Consider the following 12,454-nt stretch of genomic DNA (forward strand, 5'->3'; position numbering starts at 1 on the left):
ATATACTATATATCCAAGGCAGAGGTTGATAGATTATTCATCGGTCAGGGCATAAAGGGATATGGGGAGAAGACAGGAGATTGGGGCTAAGAGTAATATTGGATCAGCCATGATGAAATGACAGAACAGACTTGATGGGCAAAATGGCCTAATTCTGCTACTGTATATTCTGGTCCTATAGTCTTTTGGTCTAAAATTATTGGCTAGCTTGCTTTTGTATTCCATTTTTACCTTCTGAACAATTTTTTGTTGATTTCTGTTGGTTTTTAATAGCTTTCCATTAATTTTTGTTCTACTATCTGCCTCTCTTTGGCTTTTATGATGACTTTGGCTTTGGAAGTCTATGTAGGAGGGAAGGTTAGATGGTTCTCAAAGTAAGTTAAAGGTCAATAATACGTTCCAACAACTTATGACCTCTTTCTGGAACTTACTTCAAGAATTAAAGGCAAAGTGAATAGGAGTAAGGAACCTTGGTTCTCAAGGGATATTGCAACTCTGATAAAGAAGAAGAGGGAGTTGTATGAAATGTATAGGAAACAGGGAGTAAATCAGGTGCTTGAGGAGTATAAGAAGTGCAAGAAAATACTTAAGGAAGTAATCAGGAGGGCTAAAAGAAGACATGAGGTTGTCTTGGCAGTCAAAGTGAAGGATAATCCAAAGAGCTTTTACAGGTATATTAAGAGCAAAAGGATTGTAAGGGATAAAATTGGTCCTCTTGAAGATCAGAGTGGTCAGCTATGTGCGGAACCAAAGGAAATGGGGGAGATCTTAAATAGGTTTTTTGCGTCTGTATTTACTAAGGAAGCTGGCATGAAATCTATGGAATTGAGGGAATCAAGTAGTGAAATCATGGAAACTGTACAGATTGAAAAGGAGGAGGTGCTTGCTGTCTTGAGGAAAATTAAAGTGGATAAATCCCTGGGACCTGACAGGGTGTTCCCTCGGACCTTGAAGGAGACTAGTGTTGAAATTGCGGGGGCGCTGGCAGAAATATTTAAAATGTCGCTGTCTACGGGTGAGGTGCCAGAGGATTGGAGAGTGGCTCATGTTGTTCCATTGTTTAAAAAAGGATCGAAAAGTAATCCAGGAAATTATAGGCCGGTAAATTTAGCGTCGGTAGTAGGTAAGTTATTGGAGGGAGTACTAAGAGACAGAATCTACAAGCATTTGGATAGACAGGGACTTATTAGGGAGAGTCAACATGGCTTTGTGCATGGTAGGTCATGTTTGACCAATCTGTTGCAGTTTTTCGAGGAGGTTACCAGGAAAGTGGATGAAGGGAAGGCAGTGGATATTGTCTACATGGATCTCAGTAAGGCCTTTGACAAGGTTCCGCATGGGAGGTTAGTTAGGAAAATTCATTCGCTAGGTATACATGGAGAGGTGGTAAATTGGATTAGACATTGGCTCAATGGAAGAAGCCAAAGAGTGGTAGTAGAGAATTGCTTCTCTGAGTGGAGGCCTGTGACTAGTGGTGTGCCACAGGGATCAGTGCTGGGTCCATTGTTATTTGTCATCTATATCAATGATCTGGATGATAATGTGGTAAATTGGATCAGCAAATTTGCTGATGATACAAAGATTGGAGGTGTAGTAGACAGTGAGGAAGGTTTTCAGAGCCTGCAGAGGGACTTGGACCAGCTGGAAAAATGGGCTAAAAAATGGCAGATGGAGATTAATACAGACAAGTGTGAGGTATTGCACGTTGGAAGGACAAACCAAGGTAGAACATACAGGGTTAATGTTAAGGCACTGAGGAGTGCAGTAGAACAGAGGGCTCTGGGAATACAGATACAAAATTCCCTAAAAGTGGCGTCACAGGTAGATAGGGTCGTAAAGAGAGCTTTTGGTACATTGGCCTTTATTAATCAAAGTATTGAGTATAAGAGCTGGAATGTTATGAATGTTATGCCGAATCTGGAGTATTGTGTTCAGTTTTGGTCACTGAATTACAGGAAGGATATAAATAAGGTTGAAAGACTGCAGAGAAGGTTTACAAGGATGTTGCCAGGACTTGAGAAACTCAGTTACAGAGAAAGGTTGAATAGGTTAGGACTTTATTCCCTGGAGCGTAGAAAAATGAGGGGAGATTTGATAGAGGTATATAAAATTATGATGGGTATAGATAGAGTGAATGCAAGCAGGCTTTTTCCACTGAGGCAAGGGGAGAAAAAAACCAGAGGACATGGGTTAAGGGTGAGGGGGGAAAAGTTTAAAGGGAACATTAGGGGGGGCTTCTTCACACAGAGAGTGGTGGGAGTATGGAATGAGCTGCCAGACGAGGTGGTAAATGCGGGTTCTTTTTTAACATTTAAGAATAAATTGGACAGATACATGGATGGGAGGTGTATGGAGGGATATGGTCCGTGTGCAGGTCAGTGAGACTAGGCAGAAAATGGTTCGGCACAGCCAAGAAGGGCCAAAAGGCCTGTTTCTGTGCTGTAGTTTCTATGGTTTCTATATTGGTAGATAAACTGTCTCCAGAGAAAGAGACAGTAAGATCGAGAAAGGGGATGGAAGTGTTGGAAATAGACCAGGTGAATTTGAGGGTAGGGTGGAAGTTGGAGGCAAAGTTGATGAGGTCTACAAGCTCTGCATTGGTGCAGGAAGCAGCACCAGTGCAGGCATTGATGTAGCATAAGAAAAGTGGGGAGTGGCACCAGTGTAGGCTTGGAACATTGAGTGTTCACGTAGCCGACAAACAGGCAGGCGTAACTGGGAACCATGGCTACACCTTTTGTTTGAAGGAAGTGAGAGGAGCCGAAGGAGAAATTATTAAGAGTGAGGACAAGTTTCACTAGACAGAGGAGAGTGATAGTGGAGGGGAACTGGTTGGGTGTGGTGTCGAGAAAGAAATGGAGAGCTTTCAGGCCTTCTTGGTGGGGGATGGAGGTGTATAGGGACTAGACATCCATAGTGAAAACAAGATGATGGGGGCCAAGGATCTTGAAAGCGTGGAAAAGATGAAGACCAAGTGAAGTGTCACAGATTTGGGTAGGAAAGGACTGAACTGGGGGGGGGGGAACAAAACTGAGGCGAGGTATGCAGATGGGACAGGAACAAGCAGAAACAATGGGTCGACCTGGACACACTCAGTGGGGCAGTCCATGGCCTCCTTAACTGTAGCTACCAGGACACATGCAGGTTGGAGGTGCAACACCTTATATTTCACCTGGGTAACCTTCCACTTAATGGCATGAACATCGATTTCCTGAAACTTTGGTAATGACCACCTCCCCCCCCCAACTTCACCACTCCTCATTCCCATTTCCCTCTCTCACCTTATCCCCTTACCTACCCATTACCTCCCTCTTTTATTTCTTCCATGGCCTTCTGTCCTCTATCAGACTCTCCCCTCTCCCGCCCTGTATCTCTTTCACCAATCAACTTTCCAGTTCTTCACTTCACCCCTCTCCCGCCTTCCCGCCCCGCGCCCCACCCGTTTCACCGATCACCTTGTGGTTTTTCCTCCCCTCCTCCCACTTTCTTACTCCGACTCCTCATCTTTTTATTCCAGTCCTGATGAAGGGCCTCGGCCAGAAATGTCAACTGTTCTTTTTTCCATAGATGCTGCCTGGCCTGCTGAGTTCCTCCAGCATTTTGTGTGTGTCGCTCGGATTTCCAGCATCTGCAGATTTTCTCTTGTTTTTAAATCCCGAGTTGCTTGACCATTGTGAATCAGCTATGTATTACTTAAAAGATCTATCAGCCACGACTGCAGACTTCCCAGTATAATCAGGATTATATGTCTTCAATTCAGAGAACAGGCCCGGCCCATACCCCGACTGCCTCTCAGACCGCAGCAGACATTTTAACCGGTGGATTCCGACACAGCAACTCGAAAGAACAAAAAGACACGAAGCCGCTCGGTACCTTCTCCACTAATGTTTCATACACACGGTTTGAATCCAGATCTACGATATTATGTATACTAGGTACATCGCGATCCATTCCGAATCATTACTCGCCCAACCTATATCTTAATCAGCTTATCTATATAACGTCTGCTTTGTCCGATCAATATACCATCAGCATTAAATGAACATATGTAATCTATAGCATTCAATTTGTCTTGCATAAATATCCGTGAACATATCTGTGTACATGGAGCTTAGAAAAATGGAGGGCTATGCGGTAGGGAAATTCTAGGCAGTTTCTAGATTAGGTTACATGGTCGGCACAACATTGTGGGCCGAAGGGCCTGTAATGTGCTGTAGATTTTCTATGTTCTATGTCATCATATACTTTATCTAACCCATATAGTGTATATTTCCCAATATACATATTTGATATGCCAGCTATACTAAATACAGTTTTACACAACCTGTATCTCATAAAGTTTATTGTATCCCGACCCGTCCGCCTAATCATTGTAGACCATACTGTCAACTCTAACGCTAACTGCATTACTCAATTATATATCAGATTTTTGCATTCCATGTAATCCACTCTGTATAATCTCTAAACTGGTTTAGTAATATAATTGGCATATTTTATAGCGTACATTACCAAATCATTTGCCAACTCTGTATCCAAGTCGATACGCAGCCAGTTAACCAAACTGTATACAACCTGTGCTGTCAAACCATACGATTTAGTGCAGCACACCCAAAATGCTGGAGGAACTCAGCAAGTCAGGCAGAAATAAATAAACGGTCGACGTTTCGGATCGAGACCCTTCTTCAAAACTGAAGAAACGTACCATTTAGTGTCTATACAATCGCTTTATGTAGTATTTCTCATAAAACTAACGTCCAATGTCGACTACACATTATTAACCCTGTCATAATGATATCAGCGAACAACCAGACCCGTGTATTTCCAATAGTCCATTACAAACGTTCCTTCACGCATGTACTTTTATTGAAGAGAGAATCCGGCGGCGAGCGCTTGACCTGTCGGATCATTTAACCTCTATCTGTTCTATGATATGTTGCTCCCCGTGGATCCCGCGCCACCCCTGCCTCGGTAAATCATTCCTCCACATCGTAATACAATCCCATCGGAGAGCGGGCGGGCTGTCGCGGCATTTAAAGACCTCTGGGGCTGGCTAATGTTTGAAATCGTGCGCAGACAAAAGATCCCAGTCGGAATCTCGGACAGTTGTGGTCGCCTCGCAGTCCCGGTAATGGGCACAGCTCGCTCTCCGGTTTACCGCCGCCGAATAGGCTTACTCACCGCTAACAACCGCTGCCAGCAGTTGGAGTGAGAAGGTACAAGCGAGCAACTGTAGTCTGCTATCCATGACAGATTCCCTCTTCTCACAGGGAGCCCAACCTCCAGCCTCTGTCTGTCCCGTGTGTTGAGCGCCGCCGCTCCCCATCGTTACAAATCCGCTGTGTTCTGGATGGAGAGGGGGGAAGGGCGAGGTGCCGTGTTCACGCTGTTGGCGAAGATAGGAGTGTTCATTAATGAGTAGATTTCTCTGGGTGGGTACCAGAGAGTCTCGCCTGCAGACGTGATGACGCGCTCTGGCGAACCCCACACCCGGGCGCTCTCTCTCTCTCTCTCTCTCTCTCTCTCTCTCTCTCTCTCTCTCTCTATCTATCTATCTATCTATCTCTCCGTCTCTCTCTCTCTCTCTCTCTCTATCTATCTATCTATCTATCTATCTCTCTATCTCTCCCTCTCTCCGTCTCTCTCTCTCTCTCCCTCTCCATCTCTATCTATCTATTTCTCTCTCTCTCTCTATCTAACTCTTTCTCTCTCTCTCTCTCTCTCTCTCTCACGCACACACACACACACACACACGTGTGAGTGGACATATGCATGTCAACATGTGTGGGGCATGCATATATGTGTGAGAGAACGTGTGTGAGTGAATGTGTGTGTGTGTGTGTGTGTGTGTGTGTGTGTGTGTGTGTGTGTGATTCTGTATTTAAGCGGGTATATGAATGCTGGCGTGGGCATGTGTGTTTATAGTAATTTCTGTGTAGATATGTTATGCGCGTGAACATGTGTGAAGTATACATATATGCGTCTGAGCATTACGTGCGAACATGCGTGTGTGAACATGTGTGTGTTAACAGGTGTGTTAGTACGTGTGTGTGAAAATATATGTGCGTGAACGTGTGTCTGTGTGAACATGTATGCCTTCGTGGACATGTGTCTGTGTAAACCGAGCCTGAGTGAATACATGTTTAGGTCACTGAACCTCCTAACCCCCCACCCTCAGCGCACAGCCCTCGACATGACTCAGAGACCACGGACTCCGAACTGCTCTTGATAATCCGGATTAACAAATCTAACCCGATTACTGACACTCAGGCCCGGACTCCCGCCAGCCATGCGCACAAATGCACCACACACACCCGGTCACCGTCTGTGACACGGTCCGGGAGCTACCCACCCCGCCCACGGGCCCCCCGATGGCTCGAATCTCCCCATTCGGCCGATCTAACACGTTTCACACGCTCCGCTCGAATGGATCCGCAGCGCCGGTTACAGATGGCGGGGCGATGCGGGGAGAATTTTAAACGCGCTCTTCCCCTCCAAGCCCGGCGAGAGCGAGCAGCGGCTGAGGGCAGGGGACGTGACCATGTTGTTAACGAGGCCCGGAGAGTCGGGTGGAATTGGGCGGAGACAACACACTGAATGAAAGAGTTGGGAAGCTGACGAAGGTGAGGAGAAACTAGACGAGAGACTGAGGGAGGTGGGTGTAAAAATAACAGAGGGGAAGCGGGAGAGCAAAAGGGGAGGAGAGAGATGGAAGGGAGAGAGAGAGACAGAGAAGAGAAAGGAGAGGAGGCAGAGAGACAGAGAAAACAGACAGAGAGAGGGGAAAGAGAGACAGGGGAGAGAGAGGGAGAGAAAGAGAGAGACAGAGACAGAGAGAGCACAGAAAATGGAACAAAAAGAGAATTAGAAGCTAGTCAGACTTCTAGGAGGGGGATCGGGGGACAGAGACAGAAAGACTAACAGGGACTTTAACAATGAGAAACCATTGCAATGGTGAACGAAAGAAAGCAAGGAGAAAGAGAGACGAAAGAAAGAGTCTGTCAGAGGCAGGATGAATGGAGAAGAGGGGGGTTGATTGTCTGCCTTGTTGCCCCGTTCCGAAGACCCGGGTGAGGACAGCAGTGCCTGTTGTCTGCCTCGTGTGAACAGAGGAAGGGGGCAGATGATATTGACAGCAGGTGGGAGAGACCAGAACAGCCATGATTTTCGAACATCTTCCCACACTGTCACTTGTAAAAATGCCGTCGCCTTCTGCCAGTTCTTCCACTTTCGCTGCAGCTGCTCCCAGGATGAGGCTTTTCATTCCAGAGCTAAGGAGATATCCTCATTCAAAGAAAGGGGCTTCCCTTATTCACCATCAACATTGCCCTCACCCGCATCTATTCCATTTCGCGCACGTCTGCCCTCCCCTAATCCTCCTACCAGTGCACCAGCCTCCGTAATTCTCCGTAACTTTTGCCGTCTCCAACGGGATCCCACCACATCTCTCCCCCTGCCCAACTTTCTGCTTTCTGCAGGGATCGCTCCCTACGCGACTCCCTTGTCCATTCATCCCTCCTCACTGATCCCCCTCCTGGTACTTACCCTTGCAAGCGGAAAAAGTGCAACACCTGTCCCAACACCTCCTCCTTCACTACCATTCAGGGCCTCAAACAGTCCTTACAGGCGAAGCAACAATTCACCTGTGAGACTATTGGGGTCATCTAATGTACCCAGTGCTCCCCATGTGGCCTCCTGGTTATCGATGAGACCAATTGAAGTGGACTAGGACACTGCTTCGCCGAGCACCTACCCTCCATTTACCAGAAAAAGTGGGATCTCCCAATAGCCACCCACTTCAATTCTACTTCCCATTCCCATTTCGACATGTCAGTCCATGGACTCCTCTACTACCACGATTAGAGATCGGAGCTCATGGCTCTCAGATTGGAGCAGCAACCCCTTACATTCCTTCTGGGTAGCCTCCAACCTGATGGCATGAGCATCAATTTCTCGAATTTCCGGTAATTGTTCCACCCCCTTCACCATTCCTATTCCTGTTTCCCTCTCTAACCATAGAAACAATAGACAATAGGTGCAGGAGTAGGCCATTCAGCCCTTCGAGCCAGCACCGCCATTCACTGTGATCATGGCTGATCATCCACAATCAGTACCCTGTTCCTGCTTTCTCCCCATATCCCTTGACTCCACTTTCATTAAGAGCTCTATCTAACTCTTTCTTGAAAGCATCCAGAGAATTGGCCTCCACTGCCTTCTGAGGCAGACCATTCCACAGATCCACAACTCTCAGGGTGAAAAAGTTTTTCCTCAACTTCGTACTAAATGGCCTACCCCTTATTCTCAAATTGTGGCCTCTGGTTCTGGACTCCCCCAACATCGGGAACATGTTTCCCATCTCTAGCATGTCCAATCCCTTAATAATCTTACAAACGTTTGTACATGTTTCAATCAGATCCCCTCTCATCCTTTGAAATTCCAGTGTATACAAGCCCAGTCGCCCAATCATTCAACATATGACAGTCCCGCCATCCCGGGAATTAACCTCGTGAACCTACGCTGCACTCCCTGAACAGCAAGAATGTCCTTCCTCAAATTTGGAAACCAAAACACTACACAATACTCCAGGTGTGGTCTTACCAGGGCCCTGTACAACTGCAGAAGGACCTCTTTGCTCCTATACTCAACTCCCCTTGTTATGCAGGCCAACATGCCATTAGCTTTCTTCACTGCCTGCTGTACCTTCATGCTTCCTTTCAGTGACTGATGAACAAGGACACCAAGATCTCATTGTACTTTCCCGTTTCCTAACTTGACACCATTCATACAGTAATCTGCCTTCCTGTTCTTGCCACCAAAGTGGATAACCTCACATTTATTCACATTAAACTGCATCTGCCATGCATCTGCCCACTCACCCAACCTGTCCCAGTCATTCTGCATTATCTCAATATCCTCCTCACATTTCACACTGCCACCCAGTTTTGTGTCATCTGCAAATTTGCTAATGTTGCTTTTAATCCCTTCATCTAAATCATTAATGTATATTGTAAATAGCTGTGGTCCCAGCACCAAGCCTTGCGGTACCCCACTAGTCACAGCCTGCCATTCTGAAAGGGACCCGTTATTCCCTACTCTTTGTTTCCTGTCTGCCAACCAATTTACGATCCATGTCAATACCCTACCCCCAATACCATGTGCTCTAATTTTGCCCACTAACCTCCTATGTGGGACCTTATCAAAGGCTTTCTGAAAGTCCAGGTACACTACATCCACTGGCTCTCTCTTATCCATTTTCATAGTTACATCCTCAAAAAATTCCAGAAGATTAGTCAAGCATGATTTCCCCTTTGTAAATCCATGCTGACTCGGTCCGATCCTGTTACCGCTATCCAAATATGCTGCTGTTTCATCCTTTATAATTGACTCCAGCATCTTCCCCACCACTGATCTCAGGCTAACTGTTCTATAATTCCCTGTTTTCTCTCTCCCTCCTTTCTTAAAAAGTGGGACAACATTAGCTACCCTCCAGTACTCAGGAACTGATCCTGAATCTATAGAACATTGGAAAATAATTACCAATGTGTCCACGATTTCTAGAGCCACCTCCTTAAGTACCCTGGGGTGCAGACCATCAGGACGTGGGGATTATCACTCTTCAGTCCCATCAGTCTATCCAACACCATTTTCTGCCTAATGTGAATTTCCTTCAGTTCCTCTGTTACCCTAAGTCCTCCGGCCACTATTACATCTCGGAGGTTGTTTGTGTCTTCCCTAGTGAAGGCAGATCCAAAGTACCTGTTCAACTCATCTGCCATTTCCTTGTTCCCCATAATAAATTCACCCGTTTCTGTCTTCAAGGGCCCAACTTTGGTCTTAACTAATTTTTTCCTTTTCACATACCTAAAGAAGCTTTTACTATCCTCCTTTATATTCTTGGCTAGCTTGCCTTTGTATCTCATCTTTTCTCCCCGTACTGCCTTTTTAGTTATCCTCTATTGCTCTTTAAAATTTAGTTTCCCAATCCTTTGGCTTCCCACTCATCTTTGCTATGTTATACTTCTCTTTTATTTTTATACTATCCATGACTTCCCTTGTCAGCCACAGTCGCCCCTTACTCCCCTTAGGATCTTTCTTCCTCTGAGAAACATAGAAAGCCTACAGCACAATACAAACTCTTCGGCCCACAAAGCTGTGCCGAACATGTCTTTACCTTAGAACTACCGAGGCTTACCCATAGCCCTCTATTTTTCTAAGCTCCATGTATCCATCCAGGAGTCTCTTAAAAGTCCCTTTTGTTTCTGCCTCCACCAACACCGGCAGCCCATTCCATGCACTCACCACTCTCTGCATAAAAAACTTATCCCTGACATCTCCTCTGTACCTACTTCCAAGCACCTTAAAACTGTGCCCTCTCATTCTAGCCATTTCAGCCCTGGGAAAAAGCCTCTGACTATCCACGTGATCAATGCCTCTCATCATCTTATACACCTCTATCAGGTCACATCTCATCCTCCGTCACTCCAAGGAGAAAAGGCCAAGTTCACTCAACCTATTCTCATAAGGCATGCTCCCTAATCCAGGCAACATCTTTGTAAATCTCCTCTGCACCTTTTCAATGGTTTCCACATCCTTCCTGTAGTGAGGCGACCAGAACTGAGCACAGTACTCCAAGCGGGGTCTGACCAGGGTCCTATGTAGCTGCAACATTACCTCTCGGCTTTTAAACTCAATCCCACGATTGATGAAGGCCAATGCACCGTATGCCTTCTTGACTACAGAGTCAACCTGCGTAGCAGCTTTGAGAGTCCTATGGACTCGGAACCCAAGATCCCTCTGATCCTCCACATTGCCAAGAGTCTTACCATTAATGCTATATTCTGCCATCATATTTGACCACCCAGAATGAACCACTTCACACTTATTTGGGTTGAACTCCATCTGTCACTTCTCAGCCCCGTTTTGCATCCTATCAATGTCCCATTGTAACCTCTGGCAGCACTGCACTCTATCCACAACACCCCCAACCTTTCTGTCATCTGCAAAGTTACTAACCCATCCCTCTACTTCCTCATCCAGGTCATTTATAAAAAATCACAAAGAGTAGGGGTCCCAGGACAGATCCCTGAGGCACACCACTGGTCACCAGACTCCATGCAGAATATGATCCATCTACACCCACTCTTTGTCTTCTGTGGGCAAGCCATTTCTGGATCCACAAAGCAATGTCCACTTGGATCCCATGCCTCCTTACTTTCTCAATAAGCCTTGTATGGGGTACCTTGTGAAATGCCTTGCTAAAATCCATATACACTACATCAATGGCTCTAACTTCATCAATGTGTTTAGTCACATCCTCAAAAAATCCAATCAGGCTCGTAAGGCATGACCTGTCTTTGACACAGCCATGCTGACTATTCCTAATCACATTATGCCTCTCCAAATGTTCATAAATCCTGCCTCTCAGGATCTTCTCCATCAACTTACCAACCACTGAAGTAAGACTCACTGGTCTATAATTTCCTGGGCTATCCCTACTCCCCTTCTTGAATAAGGGAACAACATCCGCAACCCTCCAATCCTCCAGAACCTCTCCCATCCTCATTGATGATGCAAAGATCATCGCCAGAGGCTCAGCAATCTCCTCCCTCTCTTCCCACAGTAGCCTGAAGTACAACCCGTCCGGTCTCGGTGACTTATCCAACTTGATGCTTTCCAAAAGCTCCAGCGCATCCTCTTCCTTAATATCTAAATGCTCAAGCTTTTCAGTCTGCTGTAAGTCATTCCTACAATCGCCAAAATCCTCTTCTGTTGTGAATACTGAAGCAAAGTATTCATTAAGTACTTCTGCCGTCTCCTCCGGTTCCATACACACTTTTCCACTGTCACACTTGATTGGTCCTATTCTCTCATGTCTTATCCTCTTGCTCTTCACAAGAGGATTTTTGAACCTTCTTTTCTTCTTGACTAGATTTACAACAACCTTTGTACACTACGGCCTGTACCCTACTATCCTTTTCCTGTTTCATTGGAAGTTAACTATGCAGAACCCCACACAAATATTCCCTGAACATTTGCCACATTTCTTCCGCACATTCCCCTGAGAAGATCTGTTTCCAATTTATGCTTCCAAGTTCCTGACTGATAGCCTCATATTTCCCCTTACTCCAATTAAATGTTTCCCTAACTTGTCTGTTCCTACCCCTCTCCAATGCAATGGTAAAGGAGATAGAATTGTGATCTCTGCCTCCAAAATGCTCTCCCACTGACAGACCTGACACCTGACCAAGTTCATTTCCCAATACCAGATCAAGTACTCTCCTCTTGTAGGCTTATCTACATATTTTGTCAAGAAACCTTCCTGAACACACCTAACAAACTCCACCCATCTAATCACCTCACTGTAGGAAGATGCCAATCAATATTTGGGAACTTAAAATCTCCCACAACAACAACCCTGTTACTATTACCCCTTTTCATAATCTGTCTCCCTATCTGC

The 12,454-nt window shown here is 45.8% G+C and overlaps 1 protein-coding gene across 1 annotated transcript in view; it reads right to left on the reverse strand.

Moving 5' to 3' along the window:
• Nucleotides 1–6,472, reverse strand: part of LOC134343832 (uncharacterized) — a 174,743-nt gene extending 168,271 nt beyond the window's left edge. The window contains exons 1-2 of the mRNA XM_063042604.1: nt 6,350–6,472; nt 5,179–5,383 (exon numbers count right to left, since the gene is read on the reverse strand). Coding sequence (XP_062898674.1) covers nt 5,179–5,323 — 145 coding nt within the window. The 5' untranslated portion in view covers nt 5,324–5,383; nt 6,350–6,472. The remainder of the gene's footprint in view (nt 1–5,178; nt 5,384–6,349) is intronic.
• Between the last annotated feature and the right edge of the window lie 5,982 nt (nt 6,473–12,454).

The sequence above is a fragment of the Mobula hypostoma genome, chromosome 1 (genome assembly GCF_963921235.1).
Source record: "Mobula hypostoma chromosome 1, sMobHyp1.1, whole genome shotgun sequence".
Taxonomy (NCBI): domain Eukaryota; kingdom Metazoa; phylum Chordata; class Chondrichthyes; order Myliobatiformes; family Myliobatidae; genus Mobula; species Mobula hypostoma.